Here is a 20,446-nt window from a genome sequence, read left to right on the forward strand (position 1 = left end):
CCCGGCCCGTGGGAACAAAGGGAGCGCGGCCGCGCCGAGCTGGTGAGTACGGGGGGCCCGGTGGGGCTGACCGCGGGGTTCGGGACCGCCCCGGGCCCTCTCCGGCAGCACCGTGGGGCTCGGGAGGGCCCTTGGGCTCGGGGAGGGAGCGGTGGGGCCGAGGGACCCTCCCCGGTGGCCGCCTTGGGCCCGCTCAGGCTCCGCTCGATCTCCCCGAGCCGGCCCGGGGAGAGCCCCGAGCGCGGCTTTAGTGGGGATTCTGAAGGAGGTTGCAGCCGCCGTGGTGTTACTTGAAGAAAAAGGCCGAATAAACACTTTGTTACAGCGCTGTTTGATGCGCTCTCAGGTTCGGTGCTGAATGGTTTAAGCATTTCCTGTCACACCCCAGCTGCCGGGTTCGGTGGTTGGTATACGAACCCTGTAAAGGAAATATATAATTTGGTCATTTATGTGTTGATACCAAATTCCTGAAACAGTGAGTGTAAAATAATGGGGCATGTTCTTTTTATTTCTTAAGGGACAAAATATATTTGACCCTTTGATATGAAGGTGACCTAAACCTGGGTGCTCTTGGACAGCTATTTAAGGCCAGATTCCTTGGAATGTCCATTAATTCTTCAAAGAGATAATAGTTTATGAAAATTCTTTTGTCTGTATTCCAGAACTGACATACTTTAATAATCACTGCTATCGATAACAATCGGAGCTTCGAAGATCTGGTGGGGTGAAAGGCACAGCACTTACTAGTGTGATCTTTTGTCTTGCAGAAGTACAAATATAATGTCAGGTGGCTGAAAATTTGACTATCAAAATGTCAAGTAAGTTTTTTTTTTTAATAGATTTTTCTTTTTTTAACTTGATGTTTTAAAGATCTGGTTGTGCAGAACCTGTTTGTGAGATGATGCCATTATTCCTGGCATTAAAAGAAATTAGTGAGTGTAGTGACTAAACTCTTGGCCTTAAATCCTGCAGTGGCTGATTCCTGGCGTATTGTTTTTGTGGGAAATCCAGATATTGCAGCTTCTAAATCCTGTTGGACTGCATTTTTGCTTTCCCTCCATGTAATTGGTGTGCATATAAATGAATTTCATATTCTTCAGTCTTGTGCTTTAATAGAAGGCTGGGACTAGAGCAGTAGCATGGGTTCGATTTTTCTTTCTTGTGTTGCTTTTTGCTGTTCAGTAGCAAAACGTATAGTCTTTCAGAGTAGAATTTGCTTCTTCTGTAAATTCCTTTAAAAATGTTGGCCACAGCAGATGCCTTAAGAATTAGTCCAGATTTTCAAGAAAAAAAAAAAAAATGTGCTTACATTTCTATCTTAACAGAAAGGCCATCCTATGCCCCACCTCCCACCCCAGCTCCTGCAACCGTAAGTATAGTGATTTTTCTCATTAACACAGAGCCTTTAGTAACTTCCCAGAACAATAGTTATGGAGTTGCATCACCTTCTTATGTGGGAAACACAATATTAATGTGATATCAATTGTTTAAATTAAAATCACTCTGTTTTGAGAAGTTTGGGAAAGAGAAGCTGAATAAATTTGTTTTGCCTTTAAGGCTGCATCTCGCAGGCACTGAATTTTCTGTGGGCAATCACTTGCCTCACAGTGGGTTACAGCAGTACTGGGATAATTAAGAATGAACTGCTTGTAAAACATCCTACTCAGTTTGTGCCCAAATCATGGGCAGACAGTGCATTTTTCCACATTTCAGTTGTACTAAGCTGCTTTTCAGTGGAATGTAGGATTATGAAACTTCCTGTTATATTGGGGCACAATAATGAAACGCTCCTGATTCCAGTCTTGCATTCCTTGAAATCACTGGTATTTTGGAGTTTGGGGCATGGGAGATACTTTACTTTCTAGTAAAGTGACACTGAGGAAAACATGAACAGGAGTCTTGAGTCCCATCCAGTGACATTCCTGGATGTACAAAGGTGCTGCAGTACCACTATGCTGTGGACAGTAACTGTGTGAAAGTAAATGCACATCTTTGGTCACATTTGTGAATAGTTTGGATTTTAGGACAAATCCTTCGTACAGAAGATTGAGCAAAGATCTTTTTGTGATTTTTTTTTTTTTTTAACCAAAGTGAATTGGAAAACCCAGTAGTGTGTCTTTGATCTCTGCAGGATGGGAGTTAGGAGGAATGCGATCCTTCAAATTTATTGTGCCATACTTTACAGGAAGAGGCTTGAAAATTATATAATGGATAAAAATATAAGTTATGTTTTTTATAAGTTTACATAAATAAAACTTGATTTGCATAGTTTGCTCAGAGTTTTCATTTTGCACACAGCGAAATAGATCTGTGGCAGTGTTAGAAGGAACATGATGGATCTACTCTGACCACTGGATTCCTGCATCAAAAGCTGTGCATACACATGTGATTGTTTTGGGATGTAGCATGGATACAAATGTTTAATGGTTCATGTTGATGTGGTACAGTCCTTCAGAAGGATACATGAAGCACATGTCAGAACTGCAACCAGTGACATGCACTGCCTGTGTTACAAGCATCTTTTCTGTTGTATTATATTTTATACAGTCCTTCACCTGATGGTCTGTGCTCTGTTAATGCAAGTCACAAAGTAGCCAAATAACCTTGCTTGTTCTTCCACAGCCAGTTCCAGGTGCTGCAGTCAACAAAATCCAAGTAATTCTCAAAACTGCAGTACTGTACCCGAAATAAAAATTCTCCATGTGATGCAAGGTAGCTCCTGGTAACATTTAAATCCTGTCTTGCAGAAATAAAGAATTAAGCAGACGGAGATTACAATTGTCACCTGGTTTTATTGAAGAGATGTAGTTCAACATACTCAAAACTTGTTGTTATGGTAATACAAAAAAGAAAAAAAAAAAAAACAAACCAAAAAACCTGTTGTAAAACAGTGCCTTATGAAGCAGTGAATGTGTGTGTTATGAGCCCAGGTATACAGAGGAACACATCAGACTGAGTTAAAAAGCTTGGCAATAAAATCTCTATTGAAGACTGACTGTTAAAGGATAATTTTCCTCTGCACTTGTATGTTTAGAAAGAAACTCCTGCAGTGTGTCTGCATTGACCTGAAACCTTCCTAGTTACTGTAGTCAGTTCTTAGGACACTTCTGTTCAGTATTTGTATGTGTCATACTTTGGTTCTTCGAGCCCTGAACCTATTTGTCAAATTTTTATAACTGTAATCTGGAACAGGCCCAGTCAGCAAATCCCTGTCTAAGACTTCTAGGAACAATTATGCTGCAGAGTGGGGCACTGTGGGAATGACATTTAAATGTCCAGAAACACTACATGCTCTTGTGAATCCTAATGGAATCATAGAACCACCACAGTCAGGACTTAAATTATCATTAAATAGCTGATCTGTTTTCTGACAAAATCTGATTGGGAAAGGGGGGATAATGGAAAGGAATTTTTTTTTTTTGAGGAGGGAATACAGGGAACCTGGTGTCCATTGCTAAGTGAGAAGGGAATGTAAAGGAACAAATTTTTTTTTTTGCTGTGTGACTGAGGTGAGAGCAAATCAATCCACTTCCATGAATGAATGAAGATGTATTGATTAACTTCTGAATTGTCTTGGATTTGGTGATGTGCTCAGACCAGTTTAAGGTTTTTAACTTACAGGTCGTACTGCAGATGTGGAGTTCCTCAGCTCTGTCAGTCTACAGCCTGCCTTATAAACAGTGGGATGTCTCTGGGAATTGTCTTCAGCCATTGGCAGTGGAGCACAAATGGTGCTTTGAGAGATTTCCTCCCCTGCCCTGTTTGTTGGGAAGGCAGAATTCTGGGACGAAAAGCAGGCAGGAATTTTCATTGGTGTAATAAATGTGTGTACTGGGAATTTCTGCCCCATCACTGGGTGCTGTGTTGCCCTGTAACTTTCACCCCTGGGAGACAAGAATCTTCTGTATTCCTTGGTGGCTTATGTTGGAAAACTTTATTAGCCATGAACTGAATTTACAGAATACTTGTTTCAATGAGTTGCACAGTTAATAGAAATAAAATCACCAATTTCAGACAGAAATTTGTAGTGACACATTTGCTGTCAAGTCCTGATTCCTTACTAGGTTTATACTGGAGTAAGTTGTGTGTGTTGAGAAGACACCAACTGCTACACCTCATTGCTTGTTTGAATTCTGGTTGCTTTTGCATGCCATATTGCAGTTCATTTTCATTTCTGTGTTTTCCTCGTTTGAGCTCATTTCTCATTCGTGTTTTTGTCTCATTTGTTTCCATCAGCAAATGCCCAGCACCCCAGGGTTTGTGGGATACAATCCATACAGCCATCTGGCCTACAACAACTACAGGCTGGGAGGGAACCCGGGCACCAACAGCCGGGTCACGGTAGGAGAATCAACTATTACATCCTCCAGCAAACACCAGGAACTGACCAGAAATGGCTTTAGGGTTAGCTTCTTCGGAGTCTTGGCTGCTGCCACTTCTTTATTAAAAAAAAAAAAAAAAACAGAAACAACTTCTGATTCTTGCTCCTCACCTTCCCCCCCCCCCTTCCCCTTCACTTTGAAACCCTTTGCAGGAAAACGGGTTTTTATTCAGCAGGGAAAACTGGTAATGGTATATGATGCAGACGTCAGAAAAGACAGACTTTGTGGTCTTCAATGACCACTGCATGCATAGGAGAAGGTTCTGCAGCTGGGTGTGAGTTTTTGGAGGGAGGGAACTGCTCTTTTTGCTGAGATTCATTAGTACAAAAATAAGGAAGAGCATTTTGCAAACTGGAGATCATTGACAATCGTTGCATCATCCTGATGAGCCATGCGAGAGGTACAGGCCTTTATTTTTCTTTCTAGTCTGATAATAACTGCACAGTCCCAAGTTCAGTCATTATTTTTTCAGCAAAAGTGTGATGTTGATAATAAAGTAGAATCCTTCAGGTCGTATATGTGTCAGTGTCTGGGAAATGGATGTTGCATTCATTTTTCATGGAGTAAACAAAGTGAGATGGAGACAAGTGATGAGGGAGGTGACAGCTTCTTTCAAACATGAATCAAGTCCTAGCATTATATGCAGTTAGGAAACAAAAATAGACAGTGGAAATGTAACACTTTTATAACACAACAGAAACAGAAAAAATCCCTGATATTTTCTTAAATATCTCACAACTTTAAGGTTTTTCCATGTAGAACTTGGTACCTCAAAACTTCTAATCAGTTTGGAACATGATACAAAGATTTCTCAAGGATCAAATACATGGTGCTTATAAAGAAATGTAGTCTTTTTATGCCTCTCATATAAACCTTCTTTCAAACTTAATATATAAAGTTCGTCCAATTTGTTAAAGCGTTTACAGAAAGGACCTTCCCCTACAAGCTGGAATTGACTGTCCGAATGGATACTTTCCTTATAGAAGACTAAGTCAGGTTTTGTCTGAAAACTTCATTGTTTCTGTATGTCACAAGCATACACAGCCTGCTCTGCCATGCATATCCCAGTATATGGATGGTGTCTTTAAACCCCTCTTAATTTAAAAGCATTAAACAGTTTCCGTTAATGTTTTTCCAACCCATCTGTATGTGTATCTATGTATACATTTTGGTGATGCATATACCTCATGCACATTATTTATACACAGTTCTGTATGCATTGTTCATAGAGCTCCATAAATTCAGCAAACAAAAAAATAAAAGAAAAACCTTATAAGGAGGAAAACTGAACTGATTGAACATGAGCCTTCTGAGCTATACCCAAGTATTGATCTACAGGCCACAACCCTGAATGATCTTGAACTTGCTTTATATTTTCATGGAAATATTCCCGCTTAATACAACTCCTGGCATGTGGAAGTGCTGGAAGAGTGGAGGGTTTCAGACCCTGCAGTTGACAGAGGCTGTGATGTCACTGCAGTGTTTTAGGAGCAAGCCCTGTCAGGTGTTCTGTGGGTTGAGGGGTTGCAAGGGGACCCAGCAGCAGCATTAAAGCTCAGTGGCCTTTTGTGTGGTGCCAGCACTGTGGCAATTTAAAGCCAAAGGAAGACAGAGCACAGGAATATGTTCTGGGCTAATTGGGACAATACATTACAGCTTAGCTACAAGTAGAGCACATATTTACCTTTTAGCTACATAGGGTTGTTTTCTTTTCATAAAGAGTCTGTTAATAGGCTCCAAATTACCACTGACAAATTTTGTAATAAAATAATTGCTAGAAGTATTTGATAATGTCTCTAACTTAAGGTTTTGAATCCGCCTTCATATCTTTTTTCACCTGTACAGTAGCCACGTTAAATTGGTCAAAACAGATAAATTAGTCATCAGTAGTGAGAAAAAAACCTGCTGGAATTAGTGTTTCCATGACAGTTCCTAAGATGTGTAGTTCAGTTTTAAGAACATGGAACCCTTTTGATGATTTATCTAGTTACTGCTCTGTAAACTTAGAGAGAAGGACAAACTTACATTGGAAATTATTCCTGTGAGGACCAGCTCTAGCTAGTGCTTGTTCACTTACAGACTGGGTAATTTTTTTGGTTGATGTTGCTTGCTTCTCTTGGTGGGGATGTGTGAATGCACAAGAATGAGTGTTTTCCAAAACGAGTGCGTGTAGAAGCTGTTCAGCAATCCCATTAACAAATGGATTTATCCGGTTCTTTTATAGGCTTCCTCTGGTATTACCATTCCAAAGCCCCCCAAACCCCCAGACAAGCCCCTGATGCCCTACATGAGGTACAGCCGGAAGGTGGGTATTACAGTGTCCATCAGTAATAAAGTCAGTGTTCCTTTGTGCTAACAATTAATTGCTATGATCTTAGTTTCAGCTTCTAAACGTTGACTCCTAACAGCCTGCGCTCTCTTAAGGGGATGTAAAGTACAGAGTCTGCCCTGCAGAACAAAGGCAGCAGTAGTCTGGTCACACAGTTGCCAATTTCTGGGGGGAAAATTGCTAAAATGCTAATTCCTACCACTGTCTGCTGACAAGGATCCACCCCGCCACATTCAGAAGTTCCTGTGACTTACTGACAGAACTTTTTTATAAAAAGGAAATATTCCTTGCGTTTTCTGGGCTTGGTGCAGTGCTGTAGCTGGACTGAAGAGTAGCAATGAGTGGACTTTGCATGTTCTCCTTCACCACCCTAGCCCGTGGCAACGTTTGCTTCGCTATTCTGTGAACTGTTTGACAGAAAGTAGGAGAGAGACTCTTGTGGAGTCTGGAATCTGATGGGGCATGGGGAGGGCATGGCAGCCTGGCTGAAGCAGGTGAGCCAGAAGGAATTTCTTCCATTTCTGGTAAAGTATCTTTACCAGCATGTCTGTCTTAGGCCAAAAAACATCAACACACCCAAAAAAAAAAAAAAAAAAAAAAGTCAAGTGGCGCAGCAAGAAATTACACTGGCAGCTCTCCTTTTTTTTTTTCCCTGTAAAGTTAGAAACCTTTTTGGTGGAGTCAGAACTTGTTGGAACTCAGATTGATCAGCAAGACTGAAATATTGTGAAATGTTACATTCTGATCTGAAAAGCTCAGTCTCTTTGTCATAATCTACTGCTGGATGAGTTTACTCAGTAGCATTTTTTCCCCGAGATGCAGCGATGTTCATTTAAGAAGAGAATTGAGAGGGTTAAAGGCAATATTCCCATGAGACCAAAGCCACTCAGCAATTGCCTGGTTCAGTAGCTGGCTTCCTACTGACTTCCTGCCCCAGAAAATAATCCAGATAGTTTAGCCAGACTCATTCCTAACTTTATCCTGTTTTTCGTGGTGATTCCAGAAAGAACACTGAGATGACAATATAAAATGTTTAATTTGGAAGTATTTAGATATCATTAGTAAAGCTCCAGCTGTTTCTGTTAAGGTCTGGGACCAAGTGAAGGCGTCCAATCCTGATTTGAAGTTATGGGAAATTGGCAAGATTATTGGAGGAATGTGGCGAGATCTCACTGATGAAGAGAAGCAAGAGTATTTGAATGAATATGAAGCTGAAAAGGTAAATGGAAGAAATCTGGGATGTTTATTACAGCTGATTCTTCTAGGAACTGGTCTGAGAAGAAAAAAATCATCTTCCCCATGCAGGGGTGTTTGAGGCATTCACGAGAGCCCTGTATGTAACTTAAATGGAAGTTTGTCCTGACACATCTCTTAGATTTTTTAAATAACTGTGCATCAACTATGACTGGTCAGTTTTTAGACCTAATTCAAAATGAAGTATTTATAATTGAGTGTCGATTTTAACTGTTTAATGAATGGATTTGATTGTACAACATCAGTATTGAAAAGATTGTCTCAACACCAAAATCCTCTTTCAAAACTGGTGCTCTGCAACTACTGCTGTTGTCATGAACATGTTCCTAAGAGACTTCCAGTCACGTGGGGTTTGGTTTTCCTGGTGGAACTCCACGCTGTGGCATTAGTATTTTGTTTCTTAATAGAAAATGCTACCACTTGTAGAGTTTTCTTGTGCTTTTGTTCTGGTTTTATTGTTCTTAATGACAAGAGATGACAGCTGCCTCGTGTCTAGGTTGGTAAGTGTTGAGCACCTGTATGAGACTGTTCTTGTGATTCTCAGGTACAAAGGGAGAATAAAGCTGATGTGTTGTGCTTACACTTGGCAGGCACCCAAGGCTCTGGCTACCTGGTCAAATCTCAGCTGGTTTTATTCCAAGGCAATAGAGAAGTACTGCAAAGTACTCGGTGCTCCTAGCTGAGTAAAAAAAATATCCAGGAATTCTATTTTTACCTCGGTAATGATGTTTAGATTGTAAGCTCCTTGGGGCAGGGGCCAGCTGGTTTCTATTTGTGCAGTGCCAAGGCAGAAGGATTCTGGTCCTGATCATAAAAAAGCGTTTCAGGTACCTTTAGCAATATCATAGATTATATCCATTTTTTCATGGGAAATAAATCACTGTATAAAATCTTAAAAGTGATATTAAAGAAAGCAATTCAAAGGGAAAAGGTATTTCAAAGAAAGTGCAAATAGTGCTGCTGTCCTGCTGCCAGGAGACAGGAATCTGGCTGCAGCTTTCTGTACCATCCCAGAGCAGGGATGGGTCAAAGAATGGACAAATCTTAAGTGATTTTGAAAAGTGGTTCATGACATACTGGCATAAGGAAAGAGAAGAAATCAGAATCACAGATTTAGGTAGAATTCCAGAGAATTACTGAGAATATTTGTGTTTCCTAATTTCATCTTACCAGAACTTCATCATAAATGTTCTGAGGTGTTTGAATTTGAAATCTCAGAGAAAAAAGCTATCATAAGACTTCAAGGTAGTAAAACTGAAAAAGACCTAAAAACCAGCTGTGTTTTTAAAACACGAACGACTGTAGAAGAAGTTCTCATTTGTAAAAAAAGAAAGACTGAGAGAATCTGGTCTTTTGTATCTCAGCCAGACGATTCAGATTCAGCTTTGCCCGTGTAACCGCACTGTGAGTTTCACAGAGCGCAGTTGTGGCAGGGTGGGAATCACCCAGTGGTGCAATCAAACCGTGTTGGTCACCTTTCAGATCGAGTACAACGAGTCCATGAAGGCCTACCACAACTCCCCTGCCTACCTGGCCTACATCAACGCCAAGAGCCGCGCCGAGGCGGCGCTGGAAGAGGAGAGCCGGCAGCGGCAGTCGCGCATGGAGAAGGGGGAGCCCTACATGAGCATCCAGCCCGCAGAGGATCCTGATGGTAAGGAGCTTGTGTGCACTCCCAGTGGGACACTCTCATGGCAGGAAAGGCCATGGAGATACAGAGGACCACCCGTGGGCACCTTCCGCAGTGCTTCACCTGCTTTGGTGCTTTAATGCCGATTTTCATTGCTGCATTTTATTCCATACAGCTGACTTGGTTCCCAAAAGTGAGGTGGCACCCGTGGCAAAAGTTATTCCAACCCTTCTTAATTAAGTGTGAAGTAATGCTTAATATTTCAAACCAAATCAGTCTGCTTACAGCTCTGTAATGGCTTTAGCACATGCTTTAGAAAAGGCTTAGATGCCTGGTTTAATCCGGGTTGGATGGAATGTTGTGCTTTATTACCAGAAGCACATAAATCTGACAGGCAGAGTTCTGGTGTGATTAAGAGCACCTGAACTTTGAATGTGTTCAACAACTGTCATTTGAGATTGTTTGGAGAGTGAGGTGCCCTTGCTGCTGACAAGTTGATGAGAAAATTCTGAAAGTTTATTTGACTGCAAGGAAATGCACCCCACCCAGTGGGAAAAGTCAGCCTCACACACCTCATCTCATGGCTGCTTTTAAACTCATCACCAAATACTTGTTGAAACCTGAGGGTAAAAAATGTACGCAGTTACACCCTTTTTTTTCCTTCCCCCTTGTAAAAGCACACCCCTGAGATAAAGCTCATGGCAAACAGCACTTTCCCCCATGTAAGGTAATTGCAACATTTATGTAAATATATTTCATGCTGGAATAGCTGGAACCTGGGGATTTGAGATTCTGTTCTGTGCTATCTAAGCAAAGTAGACTCAGGCAGAACAAACCTTTACATCTTTTTTGCTTTGTTTAATCAAATACCTTAGTGAGATACAATATAACACTTTGAAATAAAGGAAGTTTCATTCAACTACTACTCTTCTTTGGCAGTATCTCCTCGCATGGTGTTCAGCTTAAGGTTTCTGTGAATAGGTGGTACAGTCATCTCCATGGGAATACTTAATGTAAAACAAATGAGACTGCTGGACTTTTCTATGTGGCATTGTTCTAGGAGATAATTCATACTTGTTGTTTAACTGATTCCTCTTTAGCGAAATGCACTTACTAATAAATAATTGAATATTCTTTATACATGACTGAATATTCATTGATGAATAAATGTGTCTCACTACTTCATGCTTTCAGTCCTCAGTGTTTTAAAAAAATAAGTGGTTTTGATCTGTGCTACATAGGTTATTTATAGAGGAGTCACTATCCTGCTGGCATTTTGTTCTGGAAACATGATTAATCAGGAATGGGTCTTTTATTTGGTGTATTAATAGTCCCTCTTACTGTGGAAATGTGGAAAGCAACAGAGTGAATAACTAGGTCAGTCCCAGTTTCAGCTGGGAAATGCCTGTGAAATCAGCCATTAGAGCTGTGCCAGGTAAATGCTGCTCTGGCCACACTTGGTCTCCTTTTGTGATTCTCTGATGCTCTGTGTATGTTACTGTGAACTTTGTGACATGACAACTACTGGTGTTAGGACTCATATTTTGTTTTTTTGTGAGCGGTAACGTGGATACAGTGTCCTTAGCCTTGGCTGTCACTTAGTGAAATCAAAGCAGTTGATTTGATTCCTCAAACTCCTGTTCCAGATTACGACGATGGCTTCTCCATGAAGCACACGGCCACGGCTCGGTTCCAGAGGAACCACCGGCTCATCAGCGAGATCCTGAGCGAGAGCGTGGTGCCTGACGTCCGCTCTGTGGTCACCACAGCCAGAATGCAAGTCCTGAAACGCCAGGTTCAGTCTCTAATGGTTCACCAGGTAAAAAGAAACGATATGGATGCAGCTAAAAAAGCAGTGGGGTTGGGCTGGACTCCCAAGTCTTGGCTCATTTGATCACCTACATGACTGTTCTTGCTGGGTGTCAATGTTCTGTGTGCTCCAGGAGCTAATCTCTGGGATTTCTTGGGAGCTGCAGAGTGTGAGACTTTACCTTCTGTTTTGTTGTTTTCTGGAGAATCATGTTAGGCTGTAGTTCATTCTTTGGGATATCCTAAGTGTTAGTTCCGTAGTTCTTCATTATTACACGCAATCCTCTGTATGCAGTGCTTAGTAAGTACTGGTAGGGTTGTGGTTTTGGATACCTGACAACTCATCTTGTTTGTAATGATTATTTTCTTGCAGTAAATTGTCCCCATTCTAACATTTTTCACTGAAAGTTAAATTAGTAGAAAATACATGGTGAAGTCACACCTGCATGTTTCACCCAGCTCTGGGCACATGCCTGTGTTTTCCAAACACTCGAGTTACCAAAAGAACCCTTTCAGCATGGTCAGTGTGTGTGTGGGGGTGAAGTGAGACCAGAATTAAGTAGAGATTTGTCAGGGTTTTTTTTAATTACGGAAGATTTGGAGGGTGGAGGGGGTGATTGTCCTTCTTTCCTGTGAATTGTGGCCTTTCTGTGTTAGAGAATATAATTGATGTGGAGGGTGTGTCTATACCTGTGAGCTGTGTATATACAGACCTGTGGGATATGCATACACATATATACACATATACACCTGAGGGTGCAGAATAGGAAAGAATATGTGCAGATTTGATGCTGGAAGCTTCACCTCAGGTACACATTGTGTAAATTACAATATGCTTGTACTGCTGCACAGACTCATGTACTGTTCCTACTTTTCAGTATGAACTTCTGAGCTAGTGGGTATCAAAGGCAGGCAGAATGATATTTACATATTAGACCAATATTTAAAAATAAATCCATGTGAAAATTTGTATGCATAGCTGTACCTTTGCCCAGTTCTTAGGCCACTGCACAGTGAGGTTCTTGCTGTTTGTTTCACTTCCAGCGTAAGCTCGAAGCTGAGCTGCTGCAAATTGAGGAGCGTCACCAGGAAAAGAAGAGGAAGTTTTTGGAAAGCACAGAATCTTTCAACAACGAGCTTAAAAGGGTACAACTCAATTTTCTCACTTAGTCTGAGGAAGCTGCTGGTTCCATGGTGGTACAAGTGCTTCAGTTCTCTGTTCAGTTCTGAGCAATTGCCCAGCTGCTGAGGTAGTGCTCTGGTGTGGGTGGTACAAAGCACAGGATGATTTCCTGCTCCTTCAGTGACCTTTAGGGGGACATTGGGCCAGTATAGTTTAGAAGTGCCTCGAGGCTGGGCTGGGTGAATTCACTCAAAGCAGCTGGAGGAAGGTGGCCTGAAGCCACTGTGGAGGGCACACTGCTCTCCTTGGCTGCATTCCAATAACGAGTTTGAGGTTGTTTATTTATTCCCTCTCTCTTTCTCTCTCTCTCTCTCTTTTTTTTTTTTTTTTTTTTTGTTTGTTAACATGCCTGTATCTAGCTCCCTAGTTACTTTAAAACTTTCTTAACTTTGTAAAATCAAAAGGACTGTGTTGCATGTAGAAATAATGAACTCATCGTCAGGGTTTACTGATGATTTATTTCACAGGGTAACTAAGGTAATAAAAGGGCTAAAGAATTTTCCTTTGTTTTGTTTTTAATTGCTAGTTATGCAGTTTGAAGGTGGAAGTGGATATGGAAAAAATTGCAGCTGAAATTGCTCAAGCTGAGGAACAGGCTCGCAAGAGACAGGAGGAAAGGGAAAAGGAAGCAGCTGAGCAAGCTGAGCGTAGTCAGAACAGCCTGGCAGCCGAGGAGGAGCAGGCAGCCAGCAAGGGGGAGGAGAAGAAGGAAGAGGAGAGCACTCCAATGGAGACAGGTAACTGCATCTGAACATCTGCTGCAGAATCCTCCAAGGATCAGTATTGAAGAGTTCACTGCATCTTGTTGAACCCAGGCATTTGCTTACTTCTCATTAAATTACTCATTTTTGAAAGAGGTTATAATAAGATCCCACAGAGCCCCATGTCATGCTTTGTGTGTGATGTACCAAGGGGGGGGGGGGGGGGAAATGCTAAACCTGAAGTTAAACTTTGATTAACTAGGAGCAACTGGGAGTGTTTCTTTGTCCTACTGTCAGTGTCTAGCCAGGACGATGCAACAGCAATGCTTCCTATGCAGCTTTCAGGCAAAGTTTTAAGCTGCTTTGTGCTCTGGACACAGTGGGAATAAGAAATGCTGCTGGATTCAGGAATCAGTGAATCACTGCTGCAATAGCAGGAGCATAAGGAAAGAGGGACCAAGGAGTTTGAATTCCAGTGCTTCTGCTTTAACAAGGCACATGGCTTTCTTATGGCTGGAATTCTGAGGCCAGGCAACTTTAGCTAACATCAGGATGCTATGGCAGGACCACACGCATGCTTCAGCACTGAGATACCTGAGCTGTGCCTGTCCCTGCATGTTCTAAGTAAAAGAAGTGACTGCTGTGGAATACTCGGATTTATTGTAGCTTCTGTTTCTTCCTAAATCCTAATTGCACAATAAGTATTGGCGTGTAAGTGACACTGAGAAATATGTTTTTCCAGAGGAGCCTCACCCAGAAGAGAGCACAGAGAACCAGCAGAACGGTGAAGAAGGAACCTCCACCCCAGAGGACAAGGAGAGTGGGCAGGAAGGGGTGGACAGCACAGCTGAGGAGGGAACCAGCGACAGCAACACAGGCTCAGAGAGCAACAGCGCGACCGTGGAGGAGCCGCCCGCAGACCCCAGTGCTGAGGAGGGCGAGAAGAAAGAATAATCACTGACTCAGTTCCTGTGTCTCTGTAATGAAGTACTGTTTGATTTCAGAACGTGCTCTGCGGCTGTTGTACCTTCCCTGCCTCTGTCACTTGTCTCTAAAGGATACCGGGGCTTAATGACACGTCAGGTTATCAACGTAGCAATGTGAAGGGGCCTGTAGGGGCACAGGGTGTCCTGCAGCAGGCAGAAAAGGAGCCTCATGAGTCTAAACACAGCTATTGCCATGTGGAGAGGTTGTTTATATCACTTGTAATCCTTCCCTAGAAAGACACCACTGGTTTTGGTTTCTATATGAGAAATCAGGCCTTCCCCCTTTCTTCTGATGCCATAGACCCAGTGGCACATTTCCCCAGAGGCCCTTCCTGCCCCTTTGTGGCAGCAGTGAGGTGCAGGTGTCTCACCTGTGCAGCAGTCCTGGCCTGACTGCACGAGGGACCTGCTCCTGGCAGTGGCACTGGCTTTCCTGGAGAGGCTGCAATGTGGCTGAAGCATTCAGACCTGTTCTTACTGTGGAGCAAAGACCTGATGCCTGCCCAGGGTGTCCCCTGGAGCCTCTCCTTACCTAACAACCCCAGAAGTCCCCTATATCCCACAACTACTGCGCTGCATGTCAACAAGGGCAATTTCTGCTGCAGCTGCCCCAGTCTGTGCTTTTAAAGAAAGCTCTCAGTCCTCAGGAGCAGCTCCAGAGTGAAGCTGAAAGTCTGGGGTTTAGGGGTTTTTTGGTGTAACTTGTTTTTCTAGAGTAGCTGCTCTGCAGTGGTGGAAACTTGCTCATGGTTTGTGTGTGGCATGTCAGGAGATCCAGTTCCAAAGGGCTCAGTGTAGTTTTGCCCGAAATGACACATCATGAGGGATTTTTTTTTTTCTGTGGTGCAGAATTCTTTATAACAAGCTTTGGCTTTTCTTTTCCAATTAACTCCTTTATTTGCTACCAAGAGCCCCTGGTGTGGCCTCAGCCAGAGACCTGGCACAAAGCAGAGCAGGAGAGTGTTTAGACACGCACATGTTCTCTGAGCAGACAGTCACTGATATGGCACAAATGGTAAAAAAATAGTAGTTTTGCTTGTCATGAGCTTTCAGAACCTCTGGAGACTCTACAAATGTACTGAAAAGGCCATGATTTGCCCTATATAAGCAAAAGCCCACAAATAAATACACTGAATTGCAGCAACAGCCATGGGCCACTTCTTGACTTTACAACTGAGGGAACACATAATGTTTCAATGAACCAATGTGTATTTGCAGAGCAGTGGGTCTGTCAGATGATGTTTTTTAAATCTTTTTTTTTTAATGGTCTAAAAATAATAAAATTCAACATGTTTGGTTTTTTTTAAACTCACAGTGGTCTGTTCTTGTGTTTTAAGGTAGTGCCAGTGTTTGGTTCACAGCTTTCATCAGCTGTTCTCCATCTCAAGCCAGAGGAAAATGAGCACACAGGATTTTATTTCTTACACAGTACCAGCTGCTGGCTGGACTGGAGCCCCCCTCCCTCCCAGACCCCATGGGGCCCAGGTGGTGTTCCACACCTGAGGTGCTGCAAACCCTTGTTGTGCAACAGCTTTTATCTGCAGCAGCTCTGGGTTCTGTAGGCCAGGGGTGCTTTTCATCTGCTCCAAATTCTCAAGGTGTATGTAAATAACTAATTATTGGCAAAGACGGGTGTGTGCAGCTCAGGGTGTGTATGTGAAGGAGTGGGTGTCGTCTTCACGAGTGAAAGAACTTGTCCAAGCACATGAGAACGTGAAGGAATACCCATGGGCAGCATTGGAGCAGTGACCAGCCCCATGGTGCCTGGCAGAGGTGCCTACAAGGGACAGGAGCATCAGGGACCCAGCACAGGAGAGGGACGGGTCTCTGGAGAAACCTGGTTCCTGCAGCAGGAGCCTGGAGTTCCTGGTGGACCCCACGTCCTACAGACCCTCAGTGGCATGTTCTTCATGGACCCTGTGGCCACCTGCAGGTTCTCAGCAGGGCCAGGAACCCTTCCTCCCAAGAGGAAGAGCCCTCACACTTTGCAGCTGGTCCTGCTGGAGCTGCTCTCTTTCCTGGGTGCCCTGTCTGGTGGGTGCAGGCTGCAGGTCTGGGGTGCAGCCAACCCCATGAGAGCTGGTGAGTCCCTCATGCCCGCAGGGGATTGAAGCAAAAAGGCAAATCCAAGCCTTGCATCAGGCGAGGGAGTTTTCTTTGGCTTATTTTTCTCTTCAAGAAAATCTAGGGGTTTTCGAGTCTGACTCAGGTGTTATGACCTCTGACATCACTGTGCTGCTGCTGCTGCTTTGCTCTCCAGGCAAAGGTTCTTGTCTGTGTGAGGTTGTTGACAAAAATATGCTTTTATCTCACCACAAAAACACACTCAGTAAAAGTTATTATGAAGCCTGGGTTAAAAAAAGAACTGATCTCTAAGTTTCTTTGTTGGTTTGGGGGTTTGTTGGGTTTTGGGGTTTTTTTTTGCATTTATGTAATTATTAGATTTTATCACCCCAGAAACCTTCTAACTTACAAAGCTGGTACAGAGTAACGGGTACATAGCACTAAACAGGCCCAAAGGGTAAGTTTTGAAAGGGATTTAGATGTTAAAATATGAGCCAGGCACCTTGTGAGGTTGTTCAGAAATGATTCACCAGTTAAAGTGAACCCAGAGCCGAGGCCTCCCAAGAGCTTCATGCACTTAAATCCCTTACAAACCCCTCACCTACATACAGGACTGAGCTTGGCTTCCCAGAAAGGCAAAAGCTTCATGTTTGTGCAGCAGCTGAACTTTGAGAGAAGAAGAAAAGGCTTATAGAGAAACAAATAAGATGGTTTTTTTTAAAAAAAAATTGTAAGAAATCACCTGTGTATCACCTGGACAAGTCTTGCCAAGTTGCTCTGCCTGGAGCCAAACGAGCTGCAGACGCTGTTCACAAGAGAGGATTATGCTGGTGACAGAAAGAAATAAAACAGATTAAAGGAGCCTTACAGGAATAAAATATCAAAGCAAATACGAACGCTGGCACAAAGGGGTGGCTGGGGCAGCTCGTGTGTCAGGGGAACCAGAGCCTGTTCAGAGCCTTGTGCTGCAGCAACACAGCTCAGGGCAGGAGCAGACCCTGAACCCTGACCTTGGGGAAACAGGTCCAGAGCCCCTGATGGGGGAGCCCACATCCACACCTGTGTGGTGATAAACTGGGGGTGAGGAGGGTCCTGAGAAGGGGAGGTGCGGGTGGGCAGCACACAGGGAGCAGGGTCAGACCCTTGCTCTGCTCAGGCTTTGCCGAGGTCCCTCCTCTATCCCAGGATGTGTTTTTCCATTTCCCACCAGCTCCAAGTGAAGCTTCTGTGCCTGCCCTGGCCCAAGGAGCCAGGGATAGTTTATTTCTCCTTTCTTTGCCCCAGGTTTTGCCCTGAACTTCCAGCCAGGCAGGCTTTGCCTTCAGTTTTTTTGGTACTTTTTTTTAAACTATTTTGGTACTTTTTTCCCCTCAATTTATCAAAAGCTACACAAAGCACATTTGATCAGCCACCAATCCAAACCCCCCACCATGCTGCCACCACCACCAAAACGGAGGTGGGGTGTCCTTTATCCCCTTAACTGACAAGTGTTCCCAGCAGTCCCAGGTGCTGGAATACTGGGGAGGAACACCCTTCATGGCTGACTGGAGATGCAATTGGTGCAGGTGATGCACTGGCAGAGGTGTGTGAGCTGCAGCAGGCACTGCCACCAGGAGTCCCCATCAACCTGCCCGAAGGACACACAGCCCTACCCTTGGCTGTAAACGTGAGCAGTGCTTTTCTTGTACAGGATCGGCAGTTCCAGCAGCAGCAGCAGCAGTTGTGGTAGCTCATGCTCTGTGTGACTGCTCAGGGCTTTACAAGGACACAACTCCCAGTTGGAGGTCTCACCCTAAGAGCTGCTGGTTGTATCAGCTCAGAGTGAGATGCAGTTGTACCAACTCATGGTGTGAGGTATTTGTACCTATTTGCTAAATCAGGATGAGATGCAGGTCACTCACCTCCAGCTTTGAGTTCTCCAGGCACCTGGATATGAACTTCAGGTGCTCCACTGCAGAAGTGGGGGTTCAAACATGTCAGATGGTCAGAGAGGCTGGAATTGCACGTGCTCTCCCAGACAGGCACCCAGAAAGTTCCAGTTCCATCCCTGTTACAGCCAAGACTATTCATGCCTTTAAGGAGTTGCAACACCTGCTCAAGACTTTGAATCCAGGGCTTGGACCCCTGGGTTTGAAATCCCCCATATATGCAGACTGTTCCTGACAGTGACTGGCAAACTCTCCCAGCAGGATCTGATGATCGAGTGGGATCAGGCACTCGAATCTCAAAGTCCAGATCCTGCTTCAGGTCTGTCTAGCTGTTTGTGCTCTCAGTTCCCTTCTTTCACTTTGACGTTTCTTTTTCCACAGTCTTCGAGGGGTTTTTTTGAAGTGGTTTTGTGTGTATCAGGCTGGTGTCTTATTTTGTTGCAAATCATCATGTAAAGCTTCACTTGTGACTCCAGCAGTCAGTAATTTCTGTCAACAACCAGTTTCAATTTGCTTTTATTACCCAATTCTGTTAAAAAGACAAGAAAAACCATTTTAGTTCTAGCACCAGCTTCAGGGTGGGGAAAGTCAAACCAGAAAGAGTGACAGTAACAACAACAGAAACCGAGTGAAAAAATCACATTATCATGGGGTTATTACAGTTTTTTAATCCCAGAGATGAGAAATGCCATTTCTGTAACAGAGAGGGCTGGATGAGCTCTTCTTGGAACAAACACTGATGGGATTATTTCTAGTTTCTAGATCCAGGTTTTATCCAAAGTCAGCAGCAGATTGGTGTTAAACCTTCCACCTTTTGAACAAGGGAACACAGCCCACAGGAGTGATGTTTGCTGGATGGTCAGGGACACCACAACTCTCAATTATTTTTAAGGGTCATAATGCTTTATCTCTTTAATCAATATCCCTTTATCTCTCTAAACCATATCCTATTATGTCTCTAAATGATTCACTGCTCACCAGTGTTTGATATCCTGTGGGAGCTGCCAAAATTTTGCCCACCTGGGTGGGAAGTTTCAAACCATCTCTAGACACAGTTGGTAACCCCCATGACATAGTTTCTGTAACATCCTAGGAACTCTTCTTCCCATTTTCAATCACCTCTCCCACTCTTTTCACTTTGAGGTGACCACTGTCTCCTTCATGTTCTGGCCAGAAAGATCTGTTTGCTCATCACAGCCCCTCTGCATACAGCCCAGGCAGTGTGGGCAGACAAGAGGGAGCAGATGCCATCTGAAGCTGCCCAGCCCTGCCCTGAAGGACAGAGGGACCAGCAGTGCATGTGGTCAGTGGCTGATCACCCGCATTGCTCTTCTCACCCTGGGGATGGAAAGGGGAGTGTCGATGTCCCTGCCAGCCTGACCCCTCCCCACTGGTATCTCCAGGTGTTTCCCTCCTCACGTCTCAATTCCCGGGCTCCAGGATGAGGGAGCTGCTTTCATGGAATAGAATCATAGAGTCATTTAGCTTGGAAAAGATCTCCAAGGTCACCAGGTCCAACCTGAGACCAATTCCCACCTTACCAACCAGACCAGAGCACTGAGTGCCACATCCTGAACACGTCCAGGGATGGGGACTCCACCACCTCCCTGGGCAGCCCCTTCCAATGCCCGACCACCCTGCCCATGAAGAAATTCTTGCTGATGTCCAACTGTTTAGTGCAGGGCAGAAATTTTTTATTTTTCTTAAAAAAAAAAAAAAAAACCAAAAAAAAAACTGGAGAGCCAGGCCACCACCTAGGACATGATGTAAGCACAAAGCAGGCGAATTCTCAGTGACACTGGGTGTGCCTTTCTTTGCTGTGGCTGACCACCATGGGCAACAGTGCATCCCAATCAGAGCCTGGTGCTGCACAGATTGCTTCCTCCCTCCGGAGGATAAAGATCTGTTAATAACCTGGTGGTGAGATCACAATCATGAGATGTTTCTCAGGGCATCCCCTACACCCGCTTAAAGAACTCTGCTGGGTGAGGAATCCCAGCTTGGTGCCACTCTTAAGGTCAAGAATTTACTCACGATTTCACTTCTGCTATTTTATATTTGCCTGAGGAACAGCAACGTCAACACCTCCCTGGGGTGACCCATCTGACTTCCACCACAAACCCCTCTGGATGTCCCCAGACGTCAGGGGGGTCTGGGCAGGACCACAGCCAGACCTGGGA

General features: G+C 43.8%; 1 protein-coding gene across 3 annotated transcripts; it reads left to right on the plus strand.

The window, feature by feature from the left end:
• SMARCE1 (SWI/SNF related, matrix associated, actin dependent regulator of chromatin, subfamily e, member 1) lies at window positions 1-15,690 on the plus strand. Of its 3 annotated transcripts, XM_062507929.1 has the most exons (11): window positions 1-42; window positions 768-818; window positions 1,326-1,369; window positions 4,237-4,341; window positions 6,607-6,687; window positions 7,799-7,930; window positions 9,448-9,619; window positions 11,242-11,414; window positions 12,449-12,550; window positions 13,114-13,324; window positions 14,031-15,690. In XM_062507929.1, exons 2-11 carry the CDS (start codon window positions 812-814, stop codon window positions 14,240-14,242), a joined length of 1,239 nt encoding a protein of 412 aa, XP_062363913.1. In that variant the 5' UTR covers window positions 1-42; window positions 768-811; the 3' UTR covers window positions 14,243-15,690. The 3 variants fall into 3 exon arrangements, with proteins under 3 accessions (XP_062363913.1, XP_062363915.1, XP_062363914.1); XM_062507931.1 differs by lacking the exons at window positions 1-42; window positions 768-818 and having other exon boundaries at window positions 1,325-1,369; XM_062507930.1 differs by lacking the exons at window positions 1-42; window positions 768-818 and having other exon boundaries at window positions 1,330-1,369; window positions 2,623-4,341.
• The last annotated feature ends 4,756 nt before the right edge of the window (window positions 15,691-20,446 follow it).

The sequence above is a fragment of the Cinclus cinclus genome, chromosome 24 (assembly GCF_963662255.1).
Source record: "Cinclus cinclus chromosome 24, bCinCin1.1, whole genome shotgun sequence".
NCBI classification, from domain to species: Eukaryota; Metazoa; Chordata; class Aves; order Passeriformes; family Cinclidae; genus Cinclus; species Cinclus cinclus.

Coding starts and splice junctions, on each gene's coding strand:
- SMARCE1 (XM_062507929.1), top strand. Junction 9,620..11,241: donor GCCCGCAGAGGATCCTGATG/GTAAGGAGCTTG, acceptor CTCCTGTTCCAG/ATTACGACGATGGCTTCTCC. Junction 13,325..14,030: donor GAGCACTCCAATGGAGACAG/GTAACTGCATCT, acceptor ATGTTTTTCCAG/AGGAGCCTCACCCAGAAGAG.